Source organism: Elephas maximus, chromosome 18 (assembly GCF_024166365.1).
Source record: "Elephas maximus indicus isolate mEleMax1 chromosome 18, mEleMax1 primary haplotype, whole genome shotgun sequence".
In the NCBI taxonomy this organism is placed as follows: domain Eukaryota; kingdom Metazoa; phylum Chordata; class Mammalia; order Proboscidea; family Elephantidae; genus Elephas; species Elephas maximus.
Window position 1 is genome coordinate 14,743,296 of NC_064836.1, and position 15,172 is coordinate 14,758,467.

Here is a 15,172-nt window from a genome sequence, read left to right on the forward strand (position 1 = left end):
GGTGTGCCCCCGCTCTGTGCTGGCGGGGCTGCCTGTCACACCTGGGTATCATGCCCACTGAGCACACAGGGCAACAGCTGGACTTGGTGGGGGGCTGGGGACACCTCTTCAGAGAGCTTGGCCCATCTGCTTGGTGACCTCTGTGGCCTCCTGCCAGATGGGAAGGAGCAGCCCAGGCGCCCCCGGGTGAGGGAGGAAATCTCCCAGAGCAATCGCCCCTAATCCCTGGGCTGGGCCTCAGACCAGGCATGGCGGCTGTGGAGACTGGGAGCTCAGGCACACCCGCTTGCAGACCCCGGCTTCCCACGGCAAGCCCAGCGCTGCCCAGGGACTGTGACCCCGAGTCCCTGGCACAGTCCACAGAGAGCTGGGGCCTCAGAACCCCTGGGACCCCATCACCAGCCCGGCTCCTGGAAATGGCGCCCACACAGGTGAAGCCCCTGGTGGGTGAAGGAGAGAAGCTTACTGGGAGGGTAGGGGCCAGCATTGCCCTGCCCTGGCTGGGTGGGGTGGGGTTGTGGAATGGGGAGAAGACCATTTTTGCAGATTGTCAGGTGGGCCATGCGCACCCTGTGGTTTCTCAAGGGTGCAGCTGCCTCTCCTCTCCCGTGATGGAGAGCCCCTGTGACTGGGAGAATGGAGGAGGGGGCTGTACCAGGCGTTCCCAGGCTGAGGCTGTCAAGACAAGTGCAGGGAGGGCCCCTGGGGCTGGGCTTCTGGTGCAGGAGGATGCATGAATGAGAGGGACGGCAACCCCAGAAACCAGTGGTTGTGTGTCACTCCAGCTGGGGTCAGAGAAGCTAATGTGAAGCTAAGTGGGAGAGGCGTTCCTGGGGTTGTGGTCGCTTCTGCCTGCAGATGTGGCAGGGAGAGGGCGTGGGGAGGTCTGGGTCCCTGTGCAAAGGGCAGTGAGCGGTGCCCAGTGGACAGTGGGAGAGTCCACAAGGAGCAAAGTATTTAGGGGCCTGAAGAATTTGGAGTACTCAGAGGGTGGAGAAATGAGGAGACCCCAAGGTGGGAGGGCAGGTGTGGGGGTTCACCCAGGGGTCTGTGGGTGTAAGGAGAGGAGAGTGTGTGATATTTGTGTGCACAAAAAGGCATTGTTCTCAGCAGAGGTTTGGACCAGCATCCAAGGGGTGGGTCTAACAGAAAGGCCCAGAAGCCAAGGGTTAGGTGAGAGGAGTGTGTCCACCAGGAAGAGAGGGCAGCCCTTAGGGTCAGGGTGGAGGAAGAATCGCTGGCTGCAGGAGATGGTTTGAAGCCTGCCTCCAGGGCCCTGGGCTGCTGAGATAGTAGGTGCTAGCTGCACTATGCCTTAGATCCATAGGTGCTGCGGGAAAGGGTTGGGGGTGGGGAGTGAGCTTCCTCATCTCTATGAAATCTACTCCAAAGATCCCCTTGTCAACAGCCAACCAGTTGCCATTAAGTTGACTCCAGCTCATGGTGACCCCAAGTGTGTCAGACTAGAACTGTGCTTCCATAGGATTTTCAGTGGTTGATTTTTGGAAAGTAGATCACCAGGCCTTTCTTCTGAGGTGCCTCTGGATGGACTCAAACCTCCAACTTTTCAGCTAGTAACTGAGCATTAACAGTTTGCACTACCAGGGACTCAGCCCCCTTGCAGCAGAGTGGAATTCCTTGTAAAGCCACCAAGGGCGTGCTATAGCACGAGGAAAGGGGCACTACCCCTGTAATCCCCCATGTGGTAGCTAGGACCTTGCTGTGGGGGTTGGTTACACCCTACCCTGCCCCACACGTAGCCCTTAAGCATCTAAGCATTTGCCTCTCAGCCCTCTGGAGAAAAGCCGCTTAGGCTCCCAGGCACCAGTAGAACCCGGGGCGGGCCAATGCCTCCCCCGCCCCTCACCGCCCCGCCCTCTGCACCACTTTGCCCACCACGGAGGGCTTGGGGCAGCTGTGATGATGCGTCCAAAGCTGGGGCTGGGCAACTTCATGGCCACATGTCTCACCCAGGAAGAGAAAGTGCCACCAGCCCACCAGGAGGACTGTCAGCTGTTTGGGGGGCTGGGGGCAGGCCCCTAATGGCTGAGTAATTTTTCCAACTCTGGCTGGGATGCCAGGTTGGTGTGGGGCATTTCAAGTTCCCTCCCTCCCAGCTTCGTGATAAGGTCAAAGACTGTCAATCTACCTCTTTGAGCTGAAGGATTTTAGCTGGATTTTCCTGTCCTTCCTGGCCCTGGCTTTCCCCCCTTACCTTGAGAGCTAGTAGAAGAAGAATCTGAATGTTCTCCATGCCAGGAGGGGCACGCAGCTCAGAATCACAGGGCCAGAAGTCAGCAGATAGAAGCATCTCTGCTGAGTCACCTGACAGCCCACTGGGAGCCCAGACCCTGCTCCCAGGAGCAGCATCCTGCATGGATCCTTCACCTGCTTGGCCAGACCCACAGACAAGTCAGGGTTGGCCCCAGATGGGACCTGAGGGCCACCTGTCCCTGGATGATAGGGCTGCCCTATTCTCCTGGAGGGAAGCATAGAAGCCCAGAAAGCTCATCTTTTTCCCTGTCGTTCTTTCTTTCCTCCTTCCCTCCCTCCCTCCTTCTTTCTTTCCTTCCTCCTTCTTTTTAATCTGAGAGCCACCACGATGCTGGCTTTCCAGCCCCCTTAGCAGATGCCTAGGACAGCCTGCTTTGTCCCTTAATGGGAACCCACTTTGTAAATCTAGGAAGGGACTGCTTGACCCCAGGGTGAGGGAAGTCACAGGTTCGGAACCTCTGCTGTCTCTCTGGCAGACCATACAAACAATGACCGCTTGCACATACCACTTACAAGTGGTCACTATATGGTCCATCCTTCTGAATGTTTCTGTTTTTATACAGTTGGTGAATGAATAGGACCATGATTCACATTTCACAATTTTCAGAGCTTTCAAGTCTATTGTACTTTCAAGTCCATTTGACAGTCTTATCACCTGGGGGACGAGGTAGGTGTACATGTCCACTCCCAAAAAAGCTTCACTTAAGCCTGATGCTTTCTGCTTGGACGATGTCTACCTGGTGCTTCCCTGGACCTCAGGGACCCAGGCTGCTGGGCTGGAGTGTGAGAGGACGAGCAGGCTTCCCGGGTCCAGGGCCGGTTAACATGAGGACACTGAGCTCAGCCCCGGAGAGCTGGGAGTCCTGGGAGGGCCATGGAAGCCAACGCTGGGAAGCCTGATCTGGCAGCTCCTGTAATCTGGCGGACTGCCTAATCCGGCTCCTTTAGTGTTGCTGGAAGGGGGCCGTGTGAGGGGTGCCCTCCAGGTGTGTGTGGGCGCAGGCAGGCTTCACTGGAGCAGGGAGAGGGAGAGGGGAGCGTAGGGCCTGACACTTCAGAGAGTGCCCCAGCTCTGGCTCAAGTCCCCATCCAGAACATTCACTGAGCACCTCTTGGACTCAGTCTTGGTGTAGAACAAGGTCAATGGCCCAGGTCCTGCCTGGTGGACACCCTGGTTGCCCAACATGAATGGTGGGAGCTGAGGAAGGGGCACGAGCCTCCCACCATACTTCTCTGATTCTTGGAGCCTGCCCAGCCTGTGCACTGGGGTTAATTCTGGGGCCACCCCAGGAGAGTGGGGTAAGGAAGCCCTCAGGCTGGGAGTCACCTCCACATGTAGTGCTGGTGGCTGGGCCTGAGCAGAGAGCTGGGCCATGTGGGCTGGGTGAGGCTCTGAGGTAGTTTCCAGAGGGGTGTGGCGGTGCTCCAAGCTGGGGGACCCTGGAGTTTTTCCTGCTAGTGACCAGGAGTTGAGTGAGCTGTATGGCTTCTTTTTAGTCCCCCAGCCCCAGGACAGGGAATTGGAGTGAGTGAGGAAGAGCTTCTGCTCTGTGAAAATGTGACGCTGCAGTGAAGGCCCATGTGCCCTGTGCATACCCACATGGAGCTGCAGCCCAGGCCAGCAGGTTGGGGGACTCTGGCCATCACACCAGGTCTCCCTCCTGTCTTAGAGCCCTTGCTTCACTCTCTTAATTTGTTTTTGACCCCCTGCTGTGTGCCCTGTTATTGTACTGTGGTGGTTGCCTTCACCCATGACCTCATTTTATCCTCCCGCCAGCCCTCTGAGGTAGGTAGAATTGACCCCCTTTTATAGATGAGAAAACTGAATCTCAGAGAGATTAGTGATATATCCAAGATCACACAACTGGTAGCGACAGAGCCAGGGCTCTAATCGGTGTCTGAGTCCAAATTTAGTGGCTGCTCCATTGGCCTGCAGGCCCCGTATCCTGTCTTATTGCTGTTCTTTCTTGGCAAATCTCTTTGTCTTCTCATACTTCCGTCTGGTTCCACCACTCTCAATCTTAATAGCTTTCTTGTCTTTTTCCCTAACTCTCCCCCTTTCTCCTTCTCTGATTTTCCTTCCATTGTTAAAGCATAACTCCCTCTTTGTATCTCTGCCTGTACGTCTGCCACTTCTTGTCTCTCTGTCCCTCGGCCACCCTCTCTCCTTCTGAAGGGAACCGCTGCCATCTCCCACCCTCCTCAGACATGGGAACTGGGTCCTGGGAAATCTAGAGTTGCCTCCAGGGATGAGGGTGGGTCCTAGAAAACTGGAGAAGGGGGTGTTGAGAGAAACAGGGCATCTGGTATTTCCTGTCAGCATCTAGAGTGCTGCTTGTTCTCCAGAACCCTGAAACAACCTTTCCCAGGTCCCGTCAGCCTGTGTGTGGGGAGGGCAGAGCTGAGTGAGATCACCCCATCGCTGGTGTTAGGGGTGCCTCAGTCCAGCCTGGAGTGAGGAGGCAAGCCCTTGCCTGCTTCCCAGCTCCCAGTGGTGTGAGAACAGCTGAGGGCCAAGGGAGAGGACTGCAGGGTCTAAGGAAGTGGCAGGTGAGTGAAAGTTCCTGAAAGGCTTCCCTGAGGATGGGCTCTGAGCTAGAAGCAGGGGTGAGCCCAGTCTCTGAATTAGAATCTCTCGTTATAGATCAGTAAGTCTCTCTCTCTCTCTCTCTTTCTTGTTCTCTTTCTCTCTGTGGTGAATTGGCAGGGGGAGTTATTCAGATGTCAGTGGCTGCTGAGGTATTTCAGTCCTGAGGGTAAAAGCCACAGACAGGATCTTGGTATCTCTCACACAGTGTTCCCCCAGGTCACTCTCCCCTCCCCAACCCTTTTTTCTCTCTCTCTCTCTCTCATTCTTTCTCCCTCCCTCACACACACCCCCCACACAGGTGGGCTGCAGGGCCTGTACTAGCAGCAGAGCCCCCCTCCCCCAGGTCGCCGCAGGAGGGGTGGTTGCTGCGGGTGGGTGAGTGAAGTCTTCCTGGAGATATCTGGGTCTCTAGGTTTAGGGGTTAGCTCTAGTGAGGAAAGCTGGAAATGTCACAGTGGTGAGTCTGCAGAGGTGACTTTATTTGCTGTGGCCACTATGTAGACATTTCCAAGGATTTGCTCTTGGCTGTGGAGACAGCAGGATAGGGCTGGGAGAGCACCTTTCTTTTTCCTTGCTTCTGTAAAGCCCCAATTATAGGATACCCTGATTTAGTTGCTCTGGAGTTGAGAACCACTGGTCTAGACTTGTGTGTCCCAAAGAGGTGGCAGGGACGAGGGAACCGCTGCGAGGACCAGGCTCCCTCAGAGGCAGAGATGCTCCAGCAGCCCTGTGGATCTGGGAATCTTCAGGCACTTCCCAGCCTCCAAGGTGGGGTCAGGGCCTGAGTGTCGGAAACAGACAGGGTTCAAATTCTTGGTCTTTCATTTGCTGGTTTATAGTCCTAAGCAAGTGACTTACCCTCTGTGAGCCTTGGTTTCCTCTTCTGTAAAATGGGAATAATAATGATACTGACCTCGTGGGGTTGTTGCTCTGTTGTAAATGAATCTATATACATAAAGCACTTAGAACATGCCTGGCACGTGTCAACAAGTATTAGTAATAGGAATTGTTGTTACAGCTTTATCCTTTGTCCAAGGCATTTAGGAGAGCAATTCAAGGGGAATGCGGAAGGGCATCCCCAGTGTCCCCAGCAGAACTGTGACCTGGAAAGGCCCAGGGAAGCCCAGAGAGGAGCAGCCCTCCCCTGCTGCCGAGGTTGGCAGGACTGTTTTCCAGTAACTTTGCACCTCACAAAAGTGGAGCCCGTGACTACTGCCTTTAACTGGCACCGGCTGTTTCTGGTTCCAGTGGGTGTGACTGGGCCACTTTCTCTGTGTTTAACCCCTTCCTCCACGTATACCTCGCCCTCCCCCTGCCCCCCATACGTACGAAGAACAAATGAGCTGGCCCGGCTGTTCTTGGGGTGCGCTGTGTGTAAAAATACATGGGGTTGAGCCATTTCCTGCTGCTTCCGTTGTTGTGTGGTGATAAGACACCCAGAACTCAGCTGTGGACAGAGAGATCCACCCCACGGGCCACAGGGGGCCAGACCCCCGGGAGAGAGGGTCCCCAGCCTGCCCTCTCCTCTGACCCTGCATTTTCCCTTTCCTGTCTTCTGTGACCTTTCCTTCCTCTCTACCTCCTTCTCATTCTTTCTCAGTCCCTCCTCTTCTGCCTCAGCTCTCTGAGGTTTGTGTTGCTTGTGCCTCCTTAATGTGCTCAGGAAGCCTGCCAACTGGTGGGGAAAAGGGGCCTGTCATTTCCTTCCTGCGTGTTTGTCCCCTGCCAGCTGGGTGGCTGGCCCCTCGTACCCCCAAAGCTGGTCCCCGATTCTCTTGGCCTGTGAGTTACCTCTCAGACTTCAAGCCCTGGCAACTTAGCCATCAGGGCAGGTGGGTGTGTGCACCTTTCCCAGGTCTGGAGGACCAGGCAGGGCTGAGTACTCCCGCCACCATGAAGCGGAAGAGGTTGCTGACAACTCCAGAGAACTGGAAGGTAACGGGGCCAGGAGAGCTGTCAGCATTGGCGGGGAGCTGCTGGGTGCATTAGTGAAGACAGGGTAGGGAGACCAGGGAGACATCCTTCCCCTGCATGGGACCAAAGTATAGGCTTTGGTCAGCTCTGAGGGAAAGGCTGCCCAAGACACGAGTCTTAAGTGAGTCCAGAGGGACCGTTTTGTCTCCACTGAGAATCAACCCTGTGGCTCTCTGATGAGGCCTCAGACCTGCTTTCCTGTGTGATGGAGCAACAGGAGTTCTGAGCTGAAGTTCTGTCTTTTTGTAGCTGTGTATCCCTGAGCAACTTGCTTGACCTCTCTGGACCAATTTCCTGATCTGTAAGACAAAGAGGAGCAGATCTGCCCAGACTGCATTTTTTGGATCTTGTAGAGAGGTAGATAGCTGAGGTGAGAGTCCTTTATAAATGGCGGCTGGTAGGCAGCTGTGAGGGACCTGTTGTTATTCTCTTGGACTCTTTCCCTGAAGATTCCTATCCATCTTTGCAGCCATCTTACAGGCAGAGAAACCGTGCCCAGAGACACCCAGGCCACAGGTGTCCAGGAACACATAAGAGAATTCTGCCCAACCCCCCACCCATGGTTTTCTGATTTAGCCACATTTCCTCTCCTTGCCTTCCTAGGTCGAAAAGGGGGACCCTGTGGCCCTAAGCCTCCCTGGTGGCCCAGGCCATGGTGATGCCGATGGCCCCATCAGCCTGGATGTGCCCGACGGGGCACCAGACCCCCAGCGGACAAAGGTGGCCATCGACCACCTGCACCAGAAGATCCTGAAGATCACAGAGCAGATCAAGATCGAGCAGGAGGCACGGGACGACAATGTGGCTGAGTACCTGAAGCTGGCCAACAACGCGGACAAGCAGCAGGTGTCACGCATCAAGCAGGTGTTCGAGAAGAAGAACCAGAAGTCCGCTCAGACCATCGCCCAGCTGCACAAGAAGCTGGAGCACTACCGCCGGCGCCTGAAGGAGATCGAGCAGAACGGGCCCTCGCGGCAGCCCAAGGACGTGCTACGGGACATGCAGCAGGGCCTGAAGGACGTGGGCGCCAACATGCGGGCCGGCATCAGCGGCTTCGGGGGCGGCGTGGTGGAGGGTGTCAAGGGCAGCCTCTCAGGCCTCTCACAGGCCACCCACACCGCTGTGGTGTCCAAGCCCCGGGAGTTCGCCAGCCTCATCCGTAACAAATTCGGCAGTGCCGACAACATTGCCCACCTGAAGGACCCCCTGGAGGATGGGCCCCCTGAGGAGGCGGCCCGGGCGCTGAGTGGCAGCGCCACGCTGGTGTCCAGCCCCAAGTATGGGAGTGATGACGAGTGCTCCAGTGCCAGCGCCAGCTCAGCTGGGGCAGGCAGCAACTCTGGGGCGGGGCCCGCTGGTGCACTGGGGAGCCCCAAGTCAAACACACTGTACGGTACCCCTGGGAACCTAGACACGGTGCTGGAAGAGCTTCGGGAGATCAAAGAGGGGCAGTCACACCTGGAGGACTCCATGGAGGACCTGAAGGCCCAGCTGCAGAGGGATTATACCTACATGACCCAGTGCCTGCAGGAGGAGCGCTACAGGTAGGTGCCAGCTTGGGGACCCACGGGCCCTTGTGGGCGGGAGAGGGCCACCAAGTGCAGTCTCAGGGTTCTAGACACTGACGAGGGAGCCTTGAGACAGGCCCTGAGCTGCTGAGAAGGGCCAGGAGGAGGGCCTGAGAAGCCTTTCTCCAGACTTGTCAGGGCAGCCAGGAGACATGGATCCTGGGACCTGTGGAAGGAAGGCCCTGCCTGTCTCAGGATGCTTTGAGCCTCCTGCCCTGGAGCATTAGGTGGTCAATGGATAGAAGGGGACTAGCTGAGACAGGGACCAGCTCCACAGCCTCTCATCTGGACACACTCTGGGGAAGAGCATCGGCTCCAGAGCCAGATTCCCCCCTTGCTGTCCAGTTGATTCTGACTCATATCAACCCTGTAGGACAGTAGAACTGCCTGGGTTCAAATCCCAGCCCTGCTATTTACCATTTACCTTGAGCAAAGTACTTAATTTCTCTGGACCTGGTTTTCTTGTCTGTGAAATGGGGATGATATGGATACCTACCTCTTAGGGTTGTTGTGAAAATGAAGTGTATCCAGACGTGTAAAGTCAGAGTGTGTACATTGTACATATATACATGGTGAGCTGGAACTTCCAGTTAAAACTCCTGAGGTCAGCCTGGACAAGCGGAGTCTGGTCCCTCATCTCCCTCCGCTGGCCTCTGCTCTGTATCTGCCATGTGGCACTTGACACTTGCTCCCTGGTACGCTTGCAGATCTTTTAATGCATCAGCACTTTTTCTGTTTCATCTCTACACATATGAAGAAGGTTTGGAAAATTGAGGGGAAAGCATGCCTAAAATCCTACCACACTCCATGATAGCCATCTTTTGATCTTTCATCCTTTAGAGAAGGGACCATGTCCTCTATACCTGTGGGTCCCTGTTACCCAGGAAAGCATACTGGCCCAGGGCGTAAGAGCCCAGGTTGAAGTCATTCAATCCCTGACACCTCCATTCATAAGCCATGTGAGCCTAGGCAAGTCGTGAGCTTCAGTCTTCCCATCTGTGAAATGGAATGACACTAGCACCTGCCATGTGGTGAGGATCATAGAGGTATGAGCTGAGTGCTTAGCACAGCACCGGCACGTATAAGTGCTGTGTCAATAGTAGCTTTATGTTGTTGCTGCTGAAATTTGAACAGGGCCCAACAGTGGGGTGGGTTGAGTCATTGTGGAGAGAATGAATGAAATCAATCCTGGGGATAGAAGGGAGGTACGGGGAGCCAAGCCTGGTGTCATACCTTCTCCCTTGGCCAGGTACGAGCGTCTGGAGGAGCAGCTCAATGACCTGACTGAGCTGCATCAGAACGAGATGACCAACCTGAAGCAGGAGCTGGCCAGCATGGAGGAGAAGGTGGCCTACCAGTCCTACGAGAGGGCTCGGGACATCCAGGTGCGGCCAGGGACCAGAGGGTGCAGGTGGTTTCCAAGTGGGGGCTGGTGAGCCTAGCCTGTTCCACTGGTCGGGCAGATAGGCACACGGATGCAGAGGGCAGCGTGCGGTGGGTGGAGACAAGAGGCAGAGCAAGAGCGCAGGGTACAAAGGCAAGCTGACTGCTGAGGCTGCCTACATCCTGACCTCTTCCATGGCAGCCATGGAGATGAATATTTGGAAACTCTCAACTCAAGACAGCTGGTTTAGGAGATGCTGGGTGGTGCAAATAGTTAAGCACTGGGCTACTAACCAAAGATTGGCGGTTCAAACTCACCCAGAGGCACCTTGGAAGACAGGCCCGACAATCTACTCTGAAACACATGGGGTTGCCATGAGTCGGAATCAACTCAATGGCAGCTGGTTGGTTGGTTAGCCTCCCTCAAGAGGGAGCTAGGATTGAGCCATCCTCCCCTTCCCATGTTCATCAAGACCCCCATGTCCTAGCATCTGTCCTAAATAGCCATAAAGGAGTCAGCCCCCAGCTGCAGCTGGTCACCCTACACCCCTTTGGAGGGGACCTCGTGCATTGTCACCTTCTTGGTGGGGCAGAAAGATAGGCTCAGCCTGAGGGTCCCACCTGCCTGAGCTCCCATGCTGACCCCTCTGCCCCTGCAGGAGGCTGTGGAGTCCTGCCTGACCCGGGTCACCAAGCTGGAGCTGCAACAGCAACAGCAGCAGGTGGTGCAGCTGGAGGGCGTGGAGAACGCCAACGCGCGGGCGCTTCTGGGCAAGTTCATCAATGTGATCCTGGCGCTTATGGCCGTGCTGCTGGTGTTCGTGTCCACCGTTGCCAGCTTCATCACGCCTCTCATGAAGACACGCCTGCGCATCACCAGCACCGCCCTCCTGGTCCTCGTCGTCTTCCTTCTCTGGAAGCACTGGGACTCAGTCACCTACCTCCTGGAACACGTGCTGCTGCCCAGCTGAGGGGCCAGCCCACCCAGCCCCGAGTTCTCCCGGCCCCGCTGGCCTTGCTTCTCCGGGAGGGACCTGGACCGCCAAGTCCCTTGGACTTCTTCGTGTGTCCGGTCTGGCCTTCTGCCCAAACTGTCCATTCCAGCAGCTCCTGCCCCTTCCCTTGCCCTGCTTCTGTCTGATGCCTCCCTGTTGGCCTCAGGGAAGCCTAGAGTGCAGCCCTGGTGGAGACAGATGGAGGTGACACGTGTGGCCAGGGGGCAGAGGAAGACATGGGGGTTGGGTTGTTTTGATTATTCGCAGTCACACTAGGACTTCTGCCAGCTGACCTCGGGATGCCCCCAGTCAGGGAGGCCACAGAGAGGAGAGGAAGGAGGGCTGTGCCTCACCCTTCCCGGGGAGGAGCCCACCTTGGAGGCAGCTACTGTTCCTCCCATGGAGATGGCCAGGATGAAGGCGAGAGAGCAAGGGAGGAGGCCCAGCTACCCGTTTCCCACCTCAGCCAGTCAGAGGCGGGGTTCTGGAGCTGGACCTGCTCTGGTGATGTGAAGGCTGCAGGCTTTGGAGGCCATGGGGTGTGGCTTTCCCTTGTGTTTTCCCTGCTGTTCTTCGCCTGTCACTGGATCTGCCATCTTCAGGGAAACAGGCCCCAGGGGCCCCAGCCTCAGCCCATGCCCTTAGGCTTCTGGGAGCAAGTTGGGTTCTATTTATTATTTATTTGTTTCTTTGTGCCCCCACCCCTCACCCCCGGCCCACAGCCAGGGCTTTTTCTGGGCTCACTAGGGTGCTCCCTTACTGTGTGGCCTCTGGATAATGCCACCTGGGAGAAGTGGGCAAAGCTGCCCCGCCCAGCCTCCGGAAGCAACGCCTCACCCAGGATGGAAGGAGCGGGCCTCTTTTATACATCTATTTATTTTGTACGTGTGTGTTTGTGTGGAGAGGGCTGTTTGTCGTTTCATTTTTTTTAAGGCTCTGGAGTGTTGTGTATGGTTTCTCTTCACATCCCAGCCTTCCCATGGCCCCTTCCAAGAAGAGAGGGGATTTCTCGGAAAAGGAGAGAGGAAGCTCCCAGAGCGGGGAAGGGCAGTGCCTGCCAGCTGTTGTGAACCTTCCCGAGAAATAAATATCCTCTAAATTTTCAAGCCATCCAGTCTCGTGTTGATTGGTTACATTGTCTCCATGGAAACCACCATGTCTCTCCCCACACCTAAGTGTCCTGGGGAATATGCTGGGCCTCACCCACTGGCCTGAGGCCTCCTTCCTCCAGGATCGGATGGTGAGCAAGGCATAGCCTCTTCTACCCTTCCCACCTTTCTTTGTGCAGCCAAAGCTCTGGCCTAAGTGATAGGGGAAAGAGGGGTCAGACCCACCACATCCAGCCCTCCTGCGGTGCTCTATAGGAGGAAGGAATGTGGCAGAGAGATTTCCATAGCTTACAGTGGGAGGCCTGGATGACAGCAGTCATGCCTGTGTATGGCCACAAGAGGGCTGCAGAATCCCTACTCTAAACCCTCTCCCCGGCTTCATCCCAAAGAAGGGCATTTATTGGAGTTAACTTGGCCTTATCAATAGGGTCGCTATGAGTTGAAATCGACTCAGCGGCAATGGGTTTGGGTTTTTCTGGTTATCGGTGCAGTCCAGACAGAACCCAGATGGCCTGCTCACCAGGAGCGGGAGCAGAGCCTTGGACACACACAAGCCAGACTCTCAGGGTCTGCTCTCTGTGGCTATAGCTCCCACCCCGGCAGTTCCCTATGGACACCCACAAAAGGCACCGGATTCCCAGCAGGAACCCTGTGAGAGCTTGGGAGAGGCCAGCTGTCTCCTCCTGGCAGGAGAGGGAAATACTGGCCTCCAGCATAATGGGAGCAGGAGGGGTTGTGGGAAAAGCACCCACCCCAGAGTCTGGAGACCCGGGTCCCAGCCCATGACAGTGCACTTGTGACCAACTCGCATCCCTTCTCTGGGCCTCAGTTTCCACATCTGTAGTATGGGACAGATGCTGGAGCTCCTAATTTCAAAGGGCTCTGACTTTCTGAGGTTCTGTGGACCTGAGAAATCAAAAGTTGCAACTGTATCCATGATCTCTGGCTTGAGGGGATTCCAGGAGACAGGGAGAACAGGGGCCCTACGGGCAAAAGAGGGCGCTGTGAGGAGCAAGGTATTGGCAGTTCTGTCTTTGCCTTCTTATAGTGCAGGAGTTTCATCAGGGCACCCCCGCAGCACCCTCCCACAGTGCCATTCCTGTGTCGGCACCCTCTGCTCTGCTGGCGGCCCAGCACACTCAGCGCCCTTGGGGGCCTGGGCGGCAGGAGCCACATTCCTGGGCCCCAGGTGGGGGGTGGCTGCTCTGGGCTGCAGACATTTTCCACATTCCTCCCCAAGGTCAGGTGCCTTCTCCACACTGGCATTAAATGTCGCTGCCAGCCACAGTCCACAGTGAAAAGGAGGAGGGGAAGGGAGGGTGGAGGTCATTCTCCCCAGCTGATCCCAAGGCCACAAAGCAAACAGAGGAGAGAGAAGGACCATCTTCTGCAAAAAGTGCAGACGCAATATGTCCCATGCTTGTCTCATTGCTGTGACAACAGTGCCATCTGCAGAGCTGTGTGCTCTGGGAACTGGGTTTGTTCCTCTGCTGGTCACTGACACTTCCTTGTTTGTCTCTACTCCCTCCTAAAAAGGGGTGAGTTATCCCCGTGCTGGAGTGGCCTGCTTCTCCCCCCAGGTTCATAGGTGACAGTCAACCAGGGTGGCTGCCTCTGCTGTGGGCCATCCTTCCTCGGACAGCAGGACCAAGGAGCAGGCTCCTCTGGGGCACCCGCCTCCCAAACACCAGCTGCACACCTGGGGCAGCCAGAGGCTCAGCCAGGCAGGCCCATTCCCCAGCCTTTGCCTGCCCAGTGTGGGGGCAGCTGAGAATGCTCTCTGCTGGAGTGGGCGGAGTTGGTGCTTCACTGCTCCAGCAGCACCTGGCAGGCAGGGGCTGGCCTGCAGCAGGCAGGTGGCTTGTGCCCATGCGGAGCTGACACTCCCTGCCAGCCTCATGGAAACAGTGGTGCTGCAGCAGGTGCAGCCCTAAGAGGTGACTTAACCCCCTCCACCTCATGTGGTTCAGTGGTAGAAGTCTCACCTTCCGTGTGGGAGGCCCAGGTTCAATTCCTGGCCAACGCACCTCATGCAGAGCCGCCACCCATCTGTCAGTGGGGGCGTGTGTGTTGCTATGATAGTGAACAGGTATCAGGGGAGCTTCCAGACTAAGATGGACTACGAAGAAAGGCCTGGTGATCTACGTCTGAAAATCAGCCAGTGAAAACCCTGTGGATCACAACGGTCCAAGCCACAACTCATCACGCGGTTGGTGCAAGGCCAGGCAGCACTGTGTTCTGTTGTGCATGGGCTCGCCAGGAGTCAGGGATGACTTGTCAGCAGCTAACATCAACAGCCACTCCAGGTTACTCCACGGTGATTCTGGGGTGCGTGGGCTCGCCAGGAGTCAGGGGTGACTTGTCAGCAGCTAACATCAACAGCCACTCCAGGTTACTCCACGGTGACTCTGGGGTGGGGAGAGAAGAAGGAGTTTCTTTGCAGCTTCAATTTCCCCTTCAATGTCAGACCCTTCGGTGAAGTCAAATCCTAATATCAAAAGTACTGGCTTTGGAGACGTGGGCTCAGATCCCAGCACAGCTGCTCACCTTAGACAAGGTGCCAGTACTCTCAGACCAGTCTCCTCACCTGCCAATAGAAATACAAATGGCATCTGGCTTGCAGACTTGGGGCAAAAGAGACCTGACAGACTGCGTGGCAGGACCTTAGCCCAGTGCCTAGTACATAATGAGGATTAACCCAAGGCAGTTCTTACGCCTCAGACCTGAGCCCACAGGGATGTTCAAATGCAGACAAAACTGCTCAAAGATGACTGAGCAAACCCTAGGAGAACAAATAAGGCTGAGGCCAACTGAGTAAGTCTTGCCTCCAGCCCCGGAAGTGTTAAAGGAGAAGCTATTAGCCCAGTAGAGGCCCTCACAGCTCCTCTTCCCATGAGCTGAGAGCCTGCTTTATTCCCAGAAGCCTCTTCCCTAAGTCTTATAAGCAAAGCTAGTCTAGTGGCATGCTGTCAAGCCCTGGCTTGAGAGAGCACTGGACAGAGGCCTGCCGGGACCAGGCCAGCTGCTGTCACCCTGGCCTTACCAGTGTGTTAGGATGTCGGTTATCTTCTAGAGCATGGCCCTGTGTGTGGGGTCTAGGAAAGAACTGGAATTAGCATCAAAAAGCCCAGGTTTGAGTTGAGACTCAGCCACTCGTGGGCTGTGAAGCATAGGTCTCAGTTTCCCCATCTGAGACATGAGTATAAAGATACCTGTGCTACCCAACCAGCAGGGCCATTGTGGGACCCAGAGATGTCAGGTGCAGATGTCTGCCCCCAC

At 55.9% G+C, this 15,172-nt stretch overlaps 1 protein-coding gene across 5 annotated transcripts in view; it reads left to right on the plus strand.

The window, feature by feature from the left end:
- The window catches only part of TMCC2 (transmembrane and coiled-coil domain family 2), a 44,814-nt gene extending 32,901 nt beyond the window's left edge, over positions 1-11,913 (plus strand). For 4 of the 5 annotated variants that reach the window (XM_049858103.1, XM_049858105.1, XM_049858104.1 and 1 more), the window contains 3 exons: positions 7,442-8,382; positions 9,656-9,791; positions 10,449-11,913. In XM_049858103.1, the coding sequence (XP_049714060.1) occupies positions 7,442-8,382; positions 9,656-9,791; positions 10,449-10,760 (1,389 nt within the window). In that variant the 3' untranslated portion in view covers positions 10,761-11,913. Of the gene's footprint in view, positions 1-248; positions 432-7,441; positions 8,383-9,655; positions 9,792-10,448 lie in introns of those variants that run through there. The other variant, XM_049858107.1, reaches the window with a different exon arrangement.
- Positions 11,914-15,172: the final 3,259 nt, after the last annotated feature.